The 20,832-nt window shown below is 38.4% G+C and overlaps 1 protein-coding gene across 1 annotated transcript in view; it reads right to left on the reverse strand.

Annotated features, from left to right (window-relative positions):
* Positions 1-7,210: 7,210 nt before the first annotated feature.
* The window catches only part of c5 (complement component 5), a 128,486-nt gene continuing 114,864 nt past the window's right edge, over positions 7,211-20,832 (reverse strand). Inside the window, exons 33-41 of the mRNA XM_072566111.1 lie at positions 20,448-20,499; positions 18,519-18,621; positions 17,998-18,072; positions 16,352-16,457; positions 14,139-14,225; positions 13,597-13,686; positions 12,656-12,739; positions 11,097-11,232; positions 7,211-7,908 (exon numbers count right to left, since the gene is read on the reverse strand). Coding sequence (XP_072422212.1) covers positions 7,773-7,908; positions 11,097-11,232; positions 12,656-12,739; positions 13,597-13,686; positions 14,139-14,225; positions 16,352-16,457; positions 17,998-18,072; positions 18,519-18,621; positions 20,448-20,499 — 869 coding nt within the window. The 3' untranslated portion in view covers positions 7,211-7,772. The remainder of the gene's footprint in view (positions 7,909-11,096; positions 11,233-12,655; positions 12,740-13,596; positions 13,687-14,138; positions 14,226-16,351; positions 16,458-17,997; positions 18,073-18,518; positions 18,622-20,447; positions 20,500-20,832) is intronic.

The raw sequence follows: 20,832 nt of genomic DNA on the forward strand, positions 1-20,832 counted from the left end.
TGGAGAAAATTGAGCACAAGGTCAGGGAACTTGAGGGATCAACATCAATATCTCCCTTTGCTGTGGAGGTACTTTGTTCTTGTCTTTGAGGTCAGGGATATATTTGGAAGAGGTTCCTGTTCCCTCTTATAGTGGATTTTAGACTTTAGGACTTTATTAAAAACAAAAATCACAAAGACTCATTCACAAACTTGTTTATTAGAGTAAACCCCCAATGCTCTAATACAGAGCCTCTAACCTTGTGTAAATGATACTATATCTAGAGAGGTTTATCCAATTTAAATGCCTCCATAATTTAACCTTGTCTCCCACAATTTTAAAAAAAACAAAGTCACCAGGACGTATTTGAAAAAAATCTTTTTGAAAAGCCACAGGCAAAGCTTTACTCCCTGTCCCAAGCCTTACTTAATTCAGACCCAAACCCCCTGGATTTGGCTGTTACCTTAGATTACCTTAACTTCTCTTGGCCAGTGCTCCTCAGATTTGTCTGAGAACTTACAATCCTCCATACGGTTGATCCTCCTGGTGAGAACTATAGGTCCATTTGCCAGGTTGACTGACCCTGAACCTTCTTCGTGTTTGCGACCCTTCCAGACTAAGATCACTATGATTTGACTGGAACACCTACAATTCTCAACACGACTGATCAGTCAACCATTGATTGCGGGCCTGAATCAGACTGACTGATCCTAAGCCTTCTTCTGCAATAAATTTGCTTTAATTTTGTCCCCTTTTATAATGATTCATATCAAACACATCACATCAAACATTTTCAATTGATCAGAATGTCTTAGAGTTCATTTTCTTGAATGTGTATCACAAACAGTCCAGCTTTATGTTCAGTGAAACAATGTAGTCCTTTTCCATGAAGAAAACAATCAAACAACTGAATCAATTCATTTGGTTCTAAACATCTCTCCTGCTGCTTGGTGATGGCATGGCAATAGAACCTAGGCCCCAATGGACAAACATTTGTATTATCCAGTAACAATGGCAAAATTCCAGTAGTATTGTATGAGGTAATCAATCTCTTGATTGCTTGAGGAAAAGGCCAATAACGACATTTTCCTGGATCATTGTCCCATGATAGCAGTCACATCATGTTGAATTTCATACTGAGTCACAGTCTGAATTGAATCCTTCTGTATTTGTGCAGAGTTTTTATTTGTATCACTCACTGAGGTTTGAGGTTATTTTTCACATTTTATGAAGTCTCATTAAGCGGTTCTGATCCTACACATTGCCTGTGCAATACTAATGGCTGCATATCAACCTAGTCAATGTTGTATCCTTCTGAAGCAGCAAACATCCTTCTCTGATTCCTTAACTCTAAGGGGTGATTCAGACCTAGTTTCATCTTGAACCATCTCTCCTGCAAATCCAACAAACCCACCTGAGGAGATCATAGCCTGAGGAAGATGATGATACTAAGGAGGAGAGATAATGAGGGCACTGACAAATAAGTTGATAAAATAGACAGAGGAAATCAAAGCCATGCTTCTCCATGTGGACCAAGATCCTGACTAGTCCTTTGGTATGACGGCGACTTCAATCTCACTTACTGTAAGAAACATTTATTCTGGCCAATCTTTGGGTATAGTATATATTGATGGCACCCCAATGTAATAACTAGGGTAGAGCATCAGTATGCAGTTGGGAGATGGGAGGTGTGGGAGTTGCTTTGGGAATTGTCACCAGTGACTCTGAGCCCCATGTCATCTGATGGCATGAGGTCAAACACGGGAAAGGAAACTTCCTACTGGTTGCCACCTACCATACAGCAGAACTGTACTCAACCACAATCTGTAAACAGTGATTTTCTCCATTCTCCATTATCACCAAGCTGGAGATAAACCGTAAAGAGTACATGCCAGGAACAACACTAGCATATCTAAAAATGAGGTGTCAACCTTGTGAAGCTACTACAAAACTACTTACAGAATTAAGTGATCTGACAACCAATGGATCTTATCTAAACTCCACAGTCCTATCACATCCGGTCACGAATGGTGGTAGACCATTAAACAACTCTCTTCAGCAGAGATAAATATCCCCATCCTCAATGATGGTGCCCAGCACATTGCAAAAGTTAAGGATGAAACATTTATAACTATCTTCAGCCACATGTGTTAAATGGATGATCCATGTCTGCCTCCCTGAGAGGTCCCTACCATCACAGATGCCAGTCTTCAGCAAATGCAATTCACTTTATAGCAAGAAATGGCTGAAGTCATTCAATATTGTAAAGATAATGGCCCCTGACAATATTCTGCCAATAATACTGAAGATTTGTGCTCCATAACTAGTTGCACCTTGAGCCAAGCTGTTCCAATACAATTACAACATTGGAATCTAATCAGAAATATGTAAAATTCTTCATCTATGTTCTGTCCATAAATGCAGGACAATTCCAGCCCAGACAGTTACTGAACTCTAAGCTCAATCATCAATAAGTGGTTAAAGGCATCATTGATAGTATATCTTCATTGATGCTCATTTTGGGCTCCACCAGGCCCTCTCAGCTGATCTTACACTGGCCTTGATCCAAACGTAAACAAAAGGCTAAACTCAAGAGAGTTAATGTACCGGCCTTGATATGAAGGCAGCATTTGACTGGTTTGGGTATCAAGGAGACCAAATAAAACTGGAGGTCGTGGGAATTGGCAGAAAATTCTTTACTGATTACAGTCATATCTAACACAAGGAAGGTGGTGGTGGTGGTTATCGATGGTCAATCAACTAAGCCACAGGACATCTCCTCAAAGTAGTATCCTGGCCCAAACATCTTTAGCTGCTTCATAAGGTCAAAAGTTGGGATGTTTACTGATGATTGCGCAATATTCAGCATCATTTGCTACTCCTCAGATACTGAAGCAGTGTGTATCTAAATGCAGCAAAACTTGAATTACACCCAAGCTTGGACTGGTAAGCGGCAAGCAACATTCATGCTACACAAATAAGAGGCAATGACCTCCTCTAACAAGATATAAACTGACCAATGATCCTTGACATTCAATGGCATTACCATTGCTGAGTCATCCAACAGCCTGGGGGGTTATTATTGAGCAAAAACTAAAGTGAACCAGTCACAGGATTCTGGGTAATCCAAGATGGGGGACAAGAAAAATTTCTGGCTGTAACAGCTGCTCCTTTTTGGAGGTATTTTACGTGTTGGAGGTGATTTCCTCGAATTCCGGATGCAGCAATTCCTGTTTTACATGCAGTTGCATTGTTTTGGAACTTTTGGAAAAAAAGTCAAAACAACAGCACTTTTATAAGGGAGAAGAACAGACAAAGGAAGCACATAGTGAGGTGAGGTCAGTGCAGGAGAGAGAGAAAGAAAGAAAGAAACTGACACTGCCTTTGCAGTGGTGTGGGACCCAGGGAGATAATGAGGAAAGAGATCAATATGAGACTGATACACTTGAGAACAGAAGCGAGTCAAACAGTCAGGGCAGGCAGGGACAAGGTAGGACTGATAAATTAAACTGCATTTAGTTCAATGCAAGGGGCCTAACAGGGAAGGCAGATGAACTCAGGGCATGGTTAGGAACATGGGACTGGGATATCATAGCAATTACAGAAACAGGGCTCAGGAATGGGCAGGACTGGCAGCTTAATATTCCAGGATATAAATGCTGCAGGAAGGATAGAAATGGAGGCAAGGGTGGGGTGGGGTTGGCATTTTTGATAAGGGATAGCATTACAGCTGTGCTGAGGGAGGATATTCCTGGAAATACATCCGGGGATGTTATTTGGATGGAACTGAGAAATAAGAAAGGGATGATCGCCTTATTGTGATTGTATTGTAGACCTCCGAATAGTCAGAGGGAAATTGAGAAACAAATTTGTAAGGAGATCTCAGGTATCTGTAAGAATAATAGGGTGACTGTGGTGGGGGATTTTAACTTTCCAAACATTGACTGGGACTGTTATAGTGTTAAGTGTTTAGATCGAGAGGAATTTGTTAAGTGTGTACAAGACAATTTTCTGATTCAGTATGTGGATGCACCTACGAGAGAAGGTGCAAAACTTGACCTACTCTTGGGAAATAAGGCAGGGCAAGTGACTGAGGTGTCAGTGGGGGAACACTTTGGGGCCAGCAACTATAATTCTATTAATTTAAAATAGTGATGGAAAAGGATAGACCAGATCTAAAAGTTGAAGTTCTAAATTGGAGAGAGGCCAATTTTGACAGTATGAGGCAAGAACTTTCGAAAGCTGTTTGGGGGCAGATGTTCGCAGGTAAAGGGACGGCTGGAAAATGGGAAGCCTTCAGAAATGAGAAATCGAGAATCCAGAGAAAGTATATTCCTGTCAGGGTGAAAGGAAAGGCTGGTAGGTATAGGGAATGCTGGATGACTAAAGAAATTGAGGGTTTGGTTAAGAAAAAGAAGGAAGCATACGTAAGGTATAGACAGGATAGATCGAGTGAATCCTTATAGTATAAAGGCAGTAGGAGTATACTTAAGAGGGAAATCAGGAAAGCAAAACGGGGACATGAGATAGCTTTGGCAAATAGAATTAAGGAGAATCCAAAGAGTTTTTTCAAATACATTAAGGACAAAAGGGTAACTAGGGAGAGAATAGGGCCCCTCAAAGATCAGCAAGGCGGCCTTTGTGTGGAGCCACAGAAAATGGGGGAGATAATAAATGAATATTTTGCATCAGTATTTACTGTGGTAAAGGAAATGGAAGATATAGACTGTAGGGAAATAGATGGTGACATCTTGCAAAATGTCCAGATTACAGAGGAGGAAGTGCTGGATGTCTTGAAACACAAAGGTGGATAAATCCCTAGGACCTGATCAGGTGTACCCTCGAACTCTGTGGGAAGCTAGAGAAGTGATTGCTGGGCCTCTTGCTGAGATATTTGTATCATCGATAGTCACAGGTGAAGTGCCGGGAGACTGGAGGTTGGCTAACGTGGTGCCACTGTTTAAGAAGGGTGGTGAGGACAAGCCAGGGAACTATAGACCAGTGAGCCTGACATCGGTGGTGGGCAAGTTGTTGGAGGCAATCCTGAGGGACAGGATGTACATGTATTTGGAAAGGCAAGAACTGATTAGGGATAGTCAACATGGCTTTGTGCATGGGAAATCATGTCTCACAAACTTGATTTAGTTTTTTGAAGAAGTAACAAAGAGGATTGATGAGGGCAAAGCAGAAGATGTGACCTATATGGACTTCAGTAAGGTGTTCGACAAGGTTGCCCATGGGAGACTGATTAGCAAGGTTAAATATCATGGAATACAGAGAGAACTAGCTATTTGGATACAGAACTGGCTCAAAGGTAGAATACAGAGGGTGGTGGTGGAGGGTTGTTTTTCAGACTGGAGGCCTGTGACCAGTGGAGTGTCACAAGGATCGGTGCTGGGCCCTCTACTTTTTGTCATTAACATTAATGATTTGGATGTGAGCATAAGAGGTACAGTTAGTAAATTTGCAGATGACATCAAAATTGGAGGTGTCATGGACAGCAAAGAGAGTTACCTCAGATTACAACAGGATCTTGACCAGATGGGCCAATGGGCTGAGAAGTGGTAGATGGAGTTTAATTCAGCTAAATGCGAGGTGCTGCATTTTGGGAAAGCAAATCTTAGCAGGACGTATAGACTTAATGGCAAGATCTGACAGAGTGTTGCTTAACAAAGAGACCTTGGAGTTCATAGCTCCTTGAAAGTGGAGTCACAGGTAGTGAAGAAGCCATTTGGTATGCTTTCTTTTATTGGTCAGAGTATTGAGTACAGGAGTTGGGAGGTCGTGTTACAGCTGTACAGGACATTGGTTAGGCCACCTTTGGAATATTGTGTGCAATTCTGGTCCCCTTCCTATTGGAAAGATGTTGTGAAACGTGAAATGGTTCAGAAAAGATTTACAAGGATGTTGTCAGGGTTGGAAGATCTGAGCTATAGGGGGAGGCTGAACAGGCTGGGGCTGTTTTCCCTGGAGAGTCAGAGGCTGAGGGGTGACTTTATAGACAAAGTCTTTTCCCTAGGGTCGGGGAGTCAAGTTGGAAGGTTGGATGTGGGATGGGGGCGGGGGGGGGGGGGGGGAGGTAAATGAGGAAACTGGTGAAATCCACATTGATCCCGTGTGGTTGGAGTTTATGCTCTAAACATCGACTCTCCAGCTCCTCGGATGCTCCCTGATCAGCTGTGCTTTTCCAGCACCACACTGTTTGATGCTGATCTCCAGCACCTGCAGTCTTCACTTTCTCCCTTATTTAATTGGCAACTTATCTATCACCTTCAGCATATACCACTCCACCATCGTTGTATAGTGGCAGAAATGTGTACCATCTACAAGGTGCACAACAACAACTCAGCAAGGCTCCTTAGACAGTACCCTTCAAACCTGCACATTGTACAAGAAAAGGGGCAGCAGATACATGGGAAAGCCACCACTTGCAAGTTTCCCTCCAACGCACAATCTGTCCTCCTTTGGAACCATTCCTTCACTGAGGCTGGGTCAAAATTGTAGAAATCCCTTTCTAACAACACTGAGTCTACCAACACTCCAAGGACTCCATGGGCAAGAAGGCAGCAACGCACCGCCATCTCCAGGACAAGTAGAGATAGACATTAAATGCTGGCCCAGCCAGTGACCCACATATCCTGTGAATGAATAAAACAAGATAAAAACTTTATAATAGTTATGATAATAGTCACAATCTTATTTCCTATTTATATAGGTTACGATCCCTACAGGCATATATCAGCTTATGACCTCACAGTTTGGGCTATGTCCAAGTATGAGTTATTTCAGGAAATGATTGTCACTTGGAATATATTCCAAACTGAGCATGGTCCTATACATCTTTTTCAAACTTGCACCTTCAAGTAAAAGGTTTAGACACTGGCTTTGGAGGTGATGAACAATTTCATGGAAACCAGAGGAAGACAGATGTCTTGAATGTGGGCCAAACACAAAATAACGGCTGTTAACTGGAGGATCTAGATGGGTAGCCATCAGGTTCTGATCCTGGAGGTCTGACTTGTAGCTTTCCTGATGGTTGTTCATCCATCTGCATTAGTATGCTTCAACTCTCCCCAACAACCGAAATTAGAAAATTCAGATATTCCTAGGTCTTGGAAAGAATAAGGAAATTTGTTTCCTACTCCTAGCACTTGAGCAGAGACAGAGACACAAAATATCTGACTTATCTCATACATTGACAAATTAAAGCAGTGAAAAAGAAACTCCAGAGTAAAATGTAGTCAGTTTAATCAGAAAATAATATTAAAACAAATTTTGATTATTCATATTACATTGAAAATAATGGTGTAATGAATCATTATCGGCCTTTGAACAGAACAAATGGTTCTTTTATGTTAACTTTGGTTGTGTTATTGCCAATATAGATGAACTTCTTAGAGCTATTTTCCTGAAGCCAACAAGTTTACATTATGAAGGTTGAACAATGTACATTTTACTACTAAATCCGAGAAATAGTTCATGAAAACATTAATGAAAACATTTGGTCACTTTGTATAAAGATTTTTACCAATGTAGAATCTCTTCTGATCAAACTGTGGCCTGAAAGATGTAATCATTTGCAAATAATTTTATTCCACTGTAGACTTGTTGGACTTCTTTTTTACAGGAATAAACCAAATACATAGAGCACTATTAAAAGGACATTTTCTGTAAATGGTTACAATTTTAGCACAAAACCAGTAATATACCATGATTACAGTAAAATAAAAAAGATGATTTTAGATTCAAACATACATCCATCCTATTTCCATATCTGTTAACATTCATACCCATTAACATCCATTTATTAAAAGACCAAATGAAAAATCTTCCATTTGCTGGAGGAAGATTCTACATGCTTCTTCAGAACATTCTTTCTCAGAAGGCCACATTTCTATCCAGTTGGATGAATCCAAAGGATATTCATACCTAATAAGAAAATGCAAAAACTTTGCAATGTTTGAAATGCTTTGTAATGCAGAACATTATTTATGGCACCAACAAACTACAATGATGACATTTTCAAAGGTAGAGTTTCATGAATGATAAAAATGATAAGGGAAGATGAAGCAGAGGAAGGACACATACAATAGATGTCAAGTTGATAATACAAGTGAGAAGCCAGGTTTATTTTAGATTTTGGAAAAGAAACAGCAGAAACAAAGACAATATGACAAGAGACTGACAGCTGATATAAAAAGGGAGACAAATGCCTTCTGTGGACACTGCAATTGTACAACGATAATAAAATGAGTGGCGCTGATTAGCAACTTAAAAGGGATAAAGGCATGGGAGCAGAGGACATGGTTGAAGTACTAAATGAGTACTTTCTCTTCACCCAAGAAACAAATCACTGCTAAAATCATGATGAAAAATGAGGTACTTGGGTGGATTGTTGCCCTCGCCCATGTGAGTTTCATGGTAAGGGAAATTAATTTGATGGGCAGATAGCAGGACAGCACTCCTCGGCTTTTCCACCTTTGGCCAGATCAAGCCAATGGACATCCTTCCTGCTCTGTGAACATTTGAGGTGTTTAATTATTGCCCATTTTAGGGGCCTCAACCTATTGCTGTTGGTATTCACCCAGCAGTGGATGGGAGACTCACTATACAGGAAGCCAGAAAAGAAAACCATGTTGGGTTGCTTGTGGGCTTCCATGGTGGAGGGAGAAGGGATTTCTTATATAAAAGGAAATTGGGAACACAGCATCAGGAAGGGCAGGCTCACTCACTGACAGCCACCCCACTGCCATTGCTGCTGAAGCCCCTCCAAACTCTTCCTGCAACCCTATCCTGAGATCTGCTCCTGTCATCACTCACTTGTGCTTAGATTCATTCTTAATACTGGGTCTAAAGTGAGTGCCATATCAGCAGCAGCCAGTACTTCGTCGGAGGTGTTGCCAAGCAATCAAGAGGGGCTGGCCTCTGATTGCTTGGCAGCTCTTGGCACTCAAAACTTCAACCCCTAATGGCCCGTATCCCAGGGAAGGCCTGCTGCTGTCCATTAAGTTTCTGCATGGCACACTGCACCCAGCTTTCCCAAAAGGTGGCTATGTGTGGTGACTACTGGTTCTCTAGCCCGATGGGTAAGATCCCTGTCAGCTGCATTTAATATATAGGGTGTTTGTTGCTGGGCAACCCTGCATGATTTTTTTGAGGAGCCCCAAACTGATGTTATGCCCATCAAAGGTGTTAATAAGCTGTTTTGTGTCTCCTATCCTTTTAAGGCACAAGTTCCTGCCTCCAAAGAAGCTAGCTAATAGGCTGGCAGGCAGCTTGCCAGTCTCAGCTGCATTGTCAGGAGTGATGGCAACTGCTGGGACTATACCAAGTGTGGGGCAGCAGCAGCATGAACGCCATCGGAAGAAGGCACCTGGGGACAGGTATTGCCAGAGCCAGTTGGACAGGACCCTGGGAGGGATGAGAGCAGTGGGAAATGTTTTTGCATGGATGGTCCCCTATAGGCTGCAAAGTGCCCAGACAGGTTACAGTCAGAGGTACATCACATCCTGCTCTTGTTTTTGATTTCCTCCCGAGACCCCAGCTCTCCCCCCATGACGTTTCTGCTTGTTAAGTCTCTGTAAAATCATGGACACTGGATGAACCTACAAACCATGCAGTAGTAAAAGAAAGACTGGATCTTCTTGTCACATAAACAGATCAGATACAGTCAAGAATAGTGGGGAAAAGTGGATACTGCAGAGACACTAGCCAAATCCTCAGATACTGAGATTGTGCAAGAAGACAGGGGAACTGCTAATGTGACACCGTTGTTCAAAAATGCTACAAAAACAACACTGCAACAGCTGAGTTTCTTTAACATTTATGTGGGAATAAAAAGCTGAGTATAAGCCAATTGCGGTTCATCACAATTTAACATGCTGCTTCAATTGACTTACTTACAATATTCCTGCCTATTAATTAATTCATGGCATAATAGTACTTCAGATAATGTTCAATCATGAAAACAAAATTAACTTATGATATGAGGTATAATTATGAATGCAAAATACATCAAATCTAATAAATTTTATTATGGAAATATTTAATATTTCAACCAACATCTTTGGGAAAGGACACTTAGTTTTCTAGATTAATTTAAAATATCAGAATTTAACTAGCATGGACCCATAATAAACATAATTTGAAAAAAGGATATATTTTTAATATCGATAAAACCAAAAAGAGAAAAATTAGCCATGCTACCAAGAAGTAAAAAAAAAGCTTCCACAGTGAAGTGAGCTAATAATATTGAATATTTGAAAAGGTAGAATTGATTATAGTTGGTTATATTATTGGACAAGTCATATTCCAAATTGTATAATCAGGCTAGATTTCATGTTTTTTCTTGTTTAATTAACATGGTGGATAGTCACTGAACCATATTGACACAAAGCTGAAGATGTTCTTTAACAAAAGAACTGAAAGTTATTTCACAAAATAAGACATTTTTAAAAAGGCATTAAAATATGGAACATAGCATAAAACAAAGTCTAACTGGTTTCCCAACACTAACCATTACAAGACTTGAGTCCAGAGAAATTGTTACCCTCTTTGGGTTCTACTGTTTGGTTCTGTCCTGTAGTCTGTGGACACGAACTGTTTCATGAGTTTCAGAATCTAAACTTTCTTAGGCCTAATAACCTGCAGACTTCTAACCAATTTTACCAAGTTTGGAACTCTCACAAACTAAACTCTTCTGCAGAGGTAACTTGTTCACTGAATTATCCAGAATCTTTTTTCTAGGAGAGAAACTACACTTGTTTCTAAACTTAACAGGAGTGTCTTTTGAATTGAATTTAAAAAAACTTGCTCATCCTAGATGGTTCGCAACTGAAAACTTAACTGATGGCCTTAATTGTTCACTCCATCTGATGCAAACCTTACAGCCTAACCATTTTTTTCCATTATCAGCACAGGGCCACAATATTGGATTTAAATCACTAATTCGGAAGAACTTTCTGACCTTGCTTAAGTAAATCTTTCACAGAAGTAACCAACACCTACCTGAATCTATCTTGAAAAACAAATTCCAAAAATGATGCAAAAATTATACTCTTCATCATAGAACACATTAGGAAATAGTGATCAAGTCATCAAAACTATGGCTTACTTACATAAATGTGTTTGAGGAGCTTAATCTCAGGCTATTTTTTCCCATTATTAAGTATGTCTGCTCATTACTCAAGGTAACATCAGAACAAGTGTTCTCCTTGACCAAAGTTATAACTGAATTTTGTTCAACAACGTCAGCTAGAACAACAAGAGACATTGTTTTAGTCAGGTATCACAGTATTTGGAACTGAAGCCTTAGTATATGGACAAATTCAAGAAAATTTAAGTAAGCTTTAAATGCTTATAAAGTATTTCTTTATTCCTTACCCTTAACGATAATGTTAATAGTCTCTAGACTTTATACAGATGTTTCTTGATTGGAATTATTTTTAAAATCTATTTTTGGCTTAGAATGTTGAAGGAAAAACAAAGAATCACATAACAGGATTGTTGTCTACTGCGTACCATTGAAATTCACAATTGCCTGGTTGATGCTTGTCACACACGTTTTCCTTGCCTGATAGTCATTATTTAGAGCTGGAATGAATTCAATTAAACTTAATTATAATGTCTTTGTGGATACAGCAGTTGTGGTTGTGTGCTCAAATATTCTGCAAACTGATAAGTGGGGAAAGAAATGGATGTTTCACATGGATAACTGTCAATTTCTGTAGGAGAGAAGTTAGACATATGCTTCCTTAGTCGCATAAGTATACTGGTTGGTTTGGAAAAGTCTTATTCAATGTGAAATATTAATTGAAGTTCACTCTCCACAGATGCTGTCAGACCTGCTGAGTTTTTTTTTTCCAGTACTTTCGGTTGTTATTTCAGACTTTCAACATACTGGAGTATTCGGATGTTAGAGAAAGGTTGTAAAGGTTAGGCGTATGGCCATTGGAGTTTAGAAGGAAGAGACATAATCTTATTGAAACATATGATCTTGAGAAGAAAAGAGAGTTAATATTTTAAGTGCTTCTGATGAAGGGTCACTGGACTCAAAATTCTAATTCTGTTTTCTCCCCGCAGATGCTGCCAAACCTGCTGAGTTTCTCCAGCAATTTACTTTCCTGTTTCAGATCTCCAGCATCTGCAGTTCTTTGCTTCACTTGAGATCTTGAAGGGAATGGACAGGGTGATACCAGCAGGATGTTTCCTCATGGAGGAAATTAAAACTAGAAGACCAAATTTGAGAATAAGACAATCAAGGAGAAATGTCTATTTTCCTCAAAGGGTCATTAGAGAGTAAAATTCTCTTCCCCAGAACATAGTTGATGTTGGGTCTTTAAATTTATTCAAATTCAGTTAGACAGATTTTTCACAAAGGAGATAAAAGTAAAAGGATGCAGACAGAAAAGTGGATCTGCACCACATTGGTGTGGAATATTGTACAAGGAGCAGCATTCATCCACTTCACTGAACACTATCCAAAACTTTGATTTTTCCTCACCCTGACCTGAAAACACAAAGCTCAACTATACCATCCACACAATCGCTCCATTGAAATGAAAATACATTAGATAACTTGTGGTCCAGGCAAACCACCGAGATTTTTTTTTTGGCTGTTGAGTGAAGGTCATGTGAACATACAGACCAAATGTTTTCCAGGGAAAAAAAAACTAACCTGTCATAAATAGTTCCACAATTGTGGCGTTGTACTTGATGAAGTTAAACTGCTCCTCAGAAGACAAAATCTGCACTTTGTAGGCTAGATAAAACAAAATTAGTTTCAATTATTTTAAATAATCATACATTCTTGAGAAAATGAAATAAATTAGAACTATGTTCTTGCATATGCAGAACTTAGGTTTAAATCCATATAAATCAAGAGAGTTGAAGTTTTCTCATTCGAGATCACTGATGAAGGGATGTCATCATGTTGAGTGCTCAAAGAACAGGTTCAGTTCTTTTGATCAATTGCTCCAAAACTAAAACCAAACAGTGTTAAACTAGCTGTAAAAACATCTTTACAGTGGTCATTACTTCATGTTACCTCTGTATAAATTATTGCAGAGGTTGACTTTCCTTGCACTTTTAAAATCTTAATTAACCTTGAGAAGAAATTTCTATCAGCTGAGCTATGCAATTTTAAAATCATGTTCACCTGAATACAACCTGGATGAAATTAAGATCCTCATTAGCATAAATTAGGATGATATAAATCTAGTCACAAGAGGATTTAGTTGTAGAGAACTATACTGCTCATGGGAAATTATATGCTTGAGATGCGGAAGTAGGGACTACTTTGCATTAGAGAACAATTTTGGGGGCAGTAATAATATGGGGAGAGTGATGTATTGCATCTTGTTACTGCCATGTCCTGAAAGCTTTTGAAGTTGTGACTACCACAATACAAAACAATGGAAACTACAAATTCTTGACAGGATGAATAGAGTAGGCAATGAAGTATAATAGAAAAAATAATAACTCATGTTTATGCCAGATGATTTGGAGAATTTAAAAATATTCTGATTGCTGAATGGTAGCTTTGTAACATTTAAACCTAAATAATTGAGTTTTTAAAAAATCTATAAGAATAGATATTCCTTGTTTCAAAATGCTTACCATAAACTGTCCTTCTACTGCATGCAGCTTCACGTTTACTCTGACCACCGGGAGTTATGTCTAATGGTGGCTGTATTTCACTGCACTCAGCTGAGTCACAGATAAAGAATTGGAAAAACAAACTTCACTTTGAAAACATCCAAAAAGATTTGACATTTTATTTACAATAGTTAGTTTAAACAAGTTAGCTTTTACCCAGAATACCCTTCAATCAATTTCTAAGTAAATATCTGTTGTCTTATTTGAAATAGAAAATGGTAAATTATATAAATTATTTAAAATCTTAATTTACACTGCTGTCTTTTCATAGGTCACAACTATAAGTATTAAATGTGTAACCAATAATGAGTTTGCAGAAAAAGATGAAAAATAAATAACCAGAAATGTAATTTATGTGAATTGGAAGTAGAATTGGAATACTTATTGAATTTCCCTCATATTAAGGTACCATGACTTGTTCCATGGTGTTCTATTTTTACATATATTTTCCTAGATGATACTTGTACATATAATTCATCAACCAAATAAGATTTCCTTCTTACCATTCATACATTTGCATTCATCTCCACTGCAGAGCTTTAAAAGCTTATTTTCTCCAGTTGGATTGTAAAAGATAGTGCATCTTCTATCTACCAAAATAAAAGAAATTGAAATTCACATCTAACAGGTTTTAGCATTATTTAAATTAATCCTATCTGTACTAAACATGGGAATCTATGTATTTATGATATGATTAATGAGTGAGAAACTTTATGCTACAGTAGTAGGGCTAGAGGTGTTAAAGGTAATTGAAATATGCAATTAAGGTTTTCACAATTCAATTAATTTCAGAGTAATGGCTAAGTTTGTTTTAAATTCCTGTTGAAATTATGAATCGGAATGGCAACATTTTAGGCTACAAAACTTTTATCAAGACATTATAAAAGATGCTATAAAAATCACCCAAAAGCTGAAGCATCTCAGATTGTCCAAAAAATACATCACAAATAGTGATTAATCATGCATCTCCATTTAGCTTCCGTTCAACTAAGAAACACCCCAAATAGAAGAAGCATCAAAATGATCTCTGCTGAAACTATTCTTGTGGCATTTGTCTAAAACTTACATTTGCGCTCTATCCAAAAAAAAATCTACCCATCGAAGGTAAAGTTCAGTCACTGTAGATGATGGCACACTTTTAAGGAATAGGCAAAAAAGTCTGCTAATACAGAGGACAGATTTTCTTATTTGGAGAAGTTGATCATGCAAAATGGTCATAAACGTGCCAGCAGATTTTTTAGGCTTTTCACAAAAAACTGAAGAATTGCAGATACTGGAAATCTGACACAAAAATAGAAACTGCTGGAGAAACTCAGCAGATCTGGCAACATCTGTTGAGGGAAAGCATAGTCAACATTTCTCGTCCAGTGACCCTTCTGAAAAAGGACCCAAAATATTGACTCTGTTTTCTCTCTGCAGATGCTGTCAGACCTGCTGAGTTTTTCAAAAATTTCTGTTTATGCTTTAGGCTCTTAATGTGCTTTCACTGATCCCTCTGAATTAATTGTGTAACTGTCTCAACAGAAACATTCCTGAAGATATTATGATCCTTGAAACCTAACCAAATTTTTTCAAGATGCTACCAGATCTGCCCAAATACTTGATAAGCTGGTTCAGTACTGCAGCGGTGTATTTTGTGATGAGTGTCTTGGCAGCATGAAACTTATCATATCAGTTTTCAATTCATGTCATGAACGGGACAACAACAGGGTGTCACTTTTAGCTGTAGAGTAAATACTAATCGTATGATGAATTGCCTGAAGATGAAAGCATTGTGACAGCTTTATAGAAAGTAAGCACTGACTTGCAGAATGCACTGCTGGCTGTCACAAGCGAACTAATTTATATGGGAAGCATGTAGGGCCAAATGGCTGCAGACTATAATCGCATGGACTTGCACAGACCCTGCCACTCTGTAAAATCATGTAAAACCTCCAATTCCTCGTCAGGTAGTGGTAAAACTGCTTGAGCAAGTGGTTAAAATATCAGTAATTTGTCTACTGTCTAGTGACAGCTGATTGGTTTAAGTTATGATGCCATTAGGACCCTTAAATGAACCAAAAAATTAAAAGTTCATTGGCAATTGTCATCTTGACAACTACTGATAGAACTATTCCTACAAAAGATCACATCTGAAGGTTCTTGTGGTGCAGTGGTAGTGTCCCTACTTCTGAACCAGGAGGCCATGTTCAAGTTTCATTTGCTCCAAAAATGTGTAATAGCATCTCTGAACAGGTTGATTAAACAATCTGTGAAAAAATATGTCTGCTGGCTTCTTTGGAACAAACAGTACAGCTTCTGGCATTAATCACAAGCTTTGTGGAATGTGCATCTATGTAAACACATACAGACTGGCAGCCCTTGCTAACTCTTAGTTTTCTCCAATAAGTTCAAGTACAGGAGATTGTGGATACACTCACTATATTGTGGTCAAATATAAAAATATATTTATTTATTTATACCTCTATGTATGAACATGGGTAGATATTTGAAACAATCTACATTAGCAATAACAATAGGAATTTCAAATGAGTGGGTGCATTAAATAATCACAATTCGTGTACATGATGTGTAATAGGAAAATTATCTAAAAATATAGATCTTTGCAATGCTTTCTTAACAGTTTCTCACTTTATGCCCATTTATGGTTATTACTGATTTAAAAATGGTTTTCAGATCATTATTTGTTAGGGTTAACAGAATAGCCAAAGCTTACCTGGCGAATGGTAGCCATAGACTGTGAAAGGTACTGAGGTTACCATTCCAACTTTCATCATTTCATAAACGCGGAACCCAACACAGAAGAAATTGTCTGACGGAATCTGAAATAAAAAGCAAACAATCCAAACTTTCACATGTTTCAGAAGTCATTTAGAATGAATTATATCTTGAATGATAGCATTGAGAATCAGGTGCCTACTTTACACACAACTTGACTTATATTCATTGATAGAAAATAGAAAGTAAGAGGGTCAAGGACAGAAATATTCACTTATATCATTATTTGACAAAGCTGAACTAAATGTAAATTAAGGTAAAATGTTCTGTCTTTCTGAGCTTAAAGTTAACACTTTGTCCAGATAAGGTAGAAGGAATTCCCATCACATTGGATCCGAATTTCACATGACATGGTAACAAATACTAGAAAGGAGTAACATTTAGCTGGGATGACATCTGATGGGTTGATCATTTAGAAATGTGATTTTAAAAATTAGCAAATTGAAAATTTCTGGAGTGCTTTACTCTAAAAACCTTTGAAAACTCAATGAATGAGTATCTTCAAAACTTGAGATTGTTGAATTTGGTCACTTACAAAATGAAGGGAAATGGCGATAAGAAGGAAAACTAGAATTACTGTAGAAATTCAGCCATGATTTTATTGAGTATTGGAATAGACTTAAGGTGCCTATTTATGCTTCTAATTCTTTTGTTCTTATCTTGAAAAGTAAATCTATTGCTATTTTTCAATTGATGACTTCTGACTTAAAGCTAATCAGTCAGGGTAGAGAGTTGCAACAGACCATAAGACGTAGGAGCAGAATTAAGCCATTTGCCATTCGATCATGGCTAATATGTTTCTCAACCCCACTCTCCTGCCTTCTCCCTGCAACCCTTGATCCCCCTACCTATCTATCTCTGTCTTAAATGCACTCAGTGACTTGGCTTCCATAACCCTCTATGGCAATGAGTTCCAGAGATTAATCACCTTCTGGCTGAAGAAATTCCTCCTCATCTAAGGGGTTGTCCCTCCACTCTGAGGCTGTGTGTTCGGGTCCTAGTCTCACCTAATGGAAATGTCTTCTCACATCCACTCTATCCAGTAGTTGAATTTTCAGCAATGTCAGGTTGTAGCATTTACACTTTGCTTTCTTAACATACTTGGAAAAAGGGCATTCTATCACTCCCCATGATCATCCCTTACCTAATCTATTGTCTAAGGATGTAAAGGTCTTTGACTTTTAGCATTGGGGAGTACCTTAAGCACCACCCATTATGATGGAATCTTCAGACTTGATACAGAACAGCTTGAAGGAGTAAGACATAGCATCCAGCTTTTCCTCACAGACGTCATTATAGAGACTATTATATTAGTGTATCAACGTGTATATTGTTGCTATCATGCAATAAATAAATATTGTTTAAGACAAGAGCCTTTTTTGGTAGAACGTATTAATGGATTTTTTTTCTGCCACATTAGACTCAGCAGACTTTGTAGATCCCAAGCAAGAAAGAGAATGGTGCCAGCTAACGTACCCAGATACAATGTGATGAGCTGTGGTGAGGAGTCACCTTACAACAAATTCAGTATAAATTTCAAACAAAAGAGAAAGAAAATAAGAAAGAAATTCTCAAATTTCTTACTGAATCCACTTGAAGAATTACACTTTTATCTGATATTCTGTAGTCAGAAATCAAACCATCAACTCCATATAATAGCTGAAAAGAAGTTGGAAACAAAATTTATTATTAGAATGAAAGAGTCCCTACAGTGCAGAAAGAGACAATTCAGCCCATCCAATCTGCACCAACCTTCTGAAGAGCATCCATCTCACGTCCAGACCCCAACCCTATCCCTATAATTCTGTCATCCACCTAGCCTGCACATCCCTTAATACTACAGGGCAATTTAGCACAACCAATCCACCTAACCTGCACAAATTTGGATTGGGGGGGAAACCGGAGCACACAGAGGAAACCCGCGCAGACACAGGGAGAATGTACAAACTCCACACAGGCAGTTGCCCGAGGCTGGAATCGAACACAGGTTCTTGGTGCTGTGAGGCAGCAGTGCTAATCACTGTGCCACCATACCACCCTTTTAGAATTAGAATCATTGCATTTGTGGTTTTAAATATGAAACAACATATTTGCCAATGCTTAACTATTTTTAAATCATTCTCTTCTGGTATTAATCCAGTGTTCAAGGTTATTTCCATGACAGAATGATCCGATTCATAAACATATTCTTCAGGCCTTGGTATATATCTAAAAACAAAAATTAAAAATAATTTAGGAAGCCAGTCCAATATTAGTTGCAACTGTCTATTTGCATAATTTCTAGTATTTTCACAACATTGTGCTAGATTTTCAAAGTACGTTAGAAGAGACACAATTAAAGTCCATCATTTTCTCTTACTCTTCTTGGAACGTGGGCATCACCAGCAAAGCCAGCGATTACCCTTGATTGATCAGCTGACTAGAATATTTCAGAGAGGTAAAAACAATGACTGCAGATGCTGGAAAGCAAATACTGGATTAGTGGTGCTGGAAGAGCACAGCAGTTCAGGCAGCATCCAACGAGCAGCGAAATCGACGTTTCGGGCAAAAGCCCTTCATCAGGATTCCTGATGAAGGGCTTTTGCCCGAAACATCGATTTCGCTGCTCGTTGGATGCCGCCTGAACTGCTGTGCTCTTCCAGCACCACTAATCCAGTAGAATATTTCAGAGAACAGTCAAGAGTCAATCACATTGCAGGGAGGTCTGGAATCACATGTAAGGATAGATAAGGATAGATTATTTTGTTCCTTAAAAGGACAGGAGTGAACCAAATGGATTTTTCATGGTTACCATTACTGAAACTAGCTTTCAACTCCAGATTCATCAATTGAGTTAAAATTCCACCAGCTAACTGTAAGTTACTATAGCATTAATTTTGGTTTCTTGAGATAGGTCCAATGTTATTACCATCTTCCCCTTAAACTGACCAGTGGTTTCTATACAAATCTACAACTGGCTTTTCCTTTCAGCGGTCATTAAAGAACGTAATTTTGCAATGTTATCCCACTGAAAGAATGGGAATTGGTATAAGTTTACAATTCAAATTCACCAGTGTCAGATCAGATAAAGGGCTAATTTTTATCCGATATAGGATTGAGAACCAAAATGTGCATGCAGGTAAGTTTTCATCATTGGGCATGGACTTGTTGGCTACACCATCTACCTCTTTCTCAGGATTGGTAACAGAACAGTTGGCCAATTAACAAAGCAAAATACAATGAAGCCAGAAATCTCGCATAAACACAAAAATGGCTGGAAATACTCAGCAGATGTGGCAGAATTTGTGGCGAGAAACCAAATTAACATTACAGGAAGATGATTTTTCATTAGAACCCAATCTATCATAGCTACCTGAGATAAGGTAAAGGGTAATTAAGGCCATTGATTAGAGGGTGACTGAAATTTTACCCATGGTGTTGGAAGACCAGTTGCTTAGATATGGCATTCAGCCAACAGTCCAGGAGGTCCTATTCTTCAGGTAGACTTTGAGGTCCTCGCTACCTACCTTGTCTCCAGCTACAGCTTTAGATATCCCTTTGGAGGGTTTTCTTCTTGACAATGGTAAGTTTGTGGTAGTTGTGGCCACTCTCGATTTGAAAAGTTCCAAGAGTTGCTGAGAGAATGTCTCAACTGCTCAAGTTGGAATGTAAACTTTTTGTTGAACATTATTAGGATGAAATCATCTAAAACAGGCAACATAGACTCTGTAGGTTTTGAAATATACTACAGGCATATATACTGCAAATATACTAGTTTGCATCTAAAAATACAAAATGATGCAAATGCTCAAAAGCTGAAACTTAATAAGAAACTATTGAAAACAACACTTATCACTCTGGGGATAACAGACAGTTAAACATTTCAAGTGCTTCTTTCATTTAAACAGTAGTTAATCTGCTCTCACCGCAAACACTGACTGACCTATTGTGTCTTCCCAGCATTTTCTACTTAAAATGTAAGATTACAGTTGTTTGGCTGTTAATGCATCTTATTCAGACTTCTGTTACTGTGACCAGCCCACTATAAAACTTACTGTGCACAAGCTTCCAAACGGTAAACTACTTCAACTCCTGCAGGACGTGTATCTGCATTTAAGGAGCATTATTATTAAATCAGAAGTAAAAGCTGAGTGAACCAAATAACACTTTTTATAAACAAAACATATTTTTTTAACACAAGTATTGACAATATAGTAATAGAAGAAAACACATTTTTGGAGGTCAATAAAACTTAGCATTGAATAGTTACAGTGGAATCTGTATACTTGAATTGACAATACAAGCAATCATTTAATAAAACCCTGCTTGGTCTTCAAGAAAAGGTTTCATTCTTCACTCTCTTAATTGCTTATATCTCCTCCCACTCGCACGTTCCCACTTGATCCCTTATTCTGTTGTTCAAGACGCAACTCAGAGTAG

Source organism: Chiloscyllium punctatum, chromosome 49 (assembly GCF_047496795.1).
Source record: "Chiloscyllium punctatum isolate Juve2018m chromosome 49, sChiPun1.3, whole genome shotgun sequence".
In the NCBI taxonomy this organism is placed as follows: Eukaryota; Metazoa; Chordata; class Chondrichthyes; order Orectolobiformes; family Hemiscylliidae; genus Chiloscyllium; species Chiloscyllium punctatum.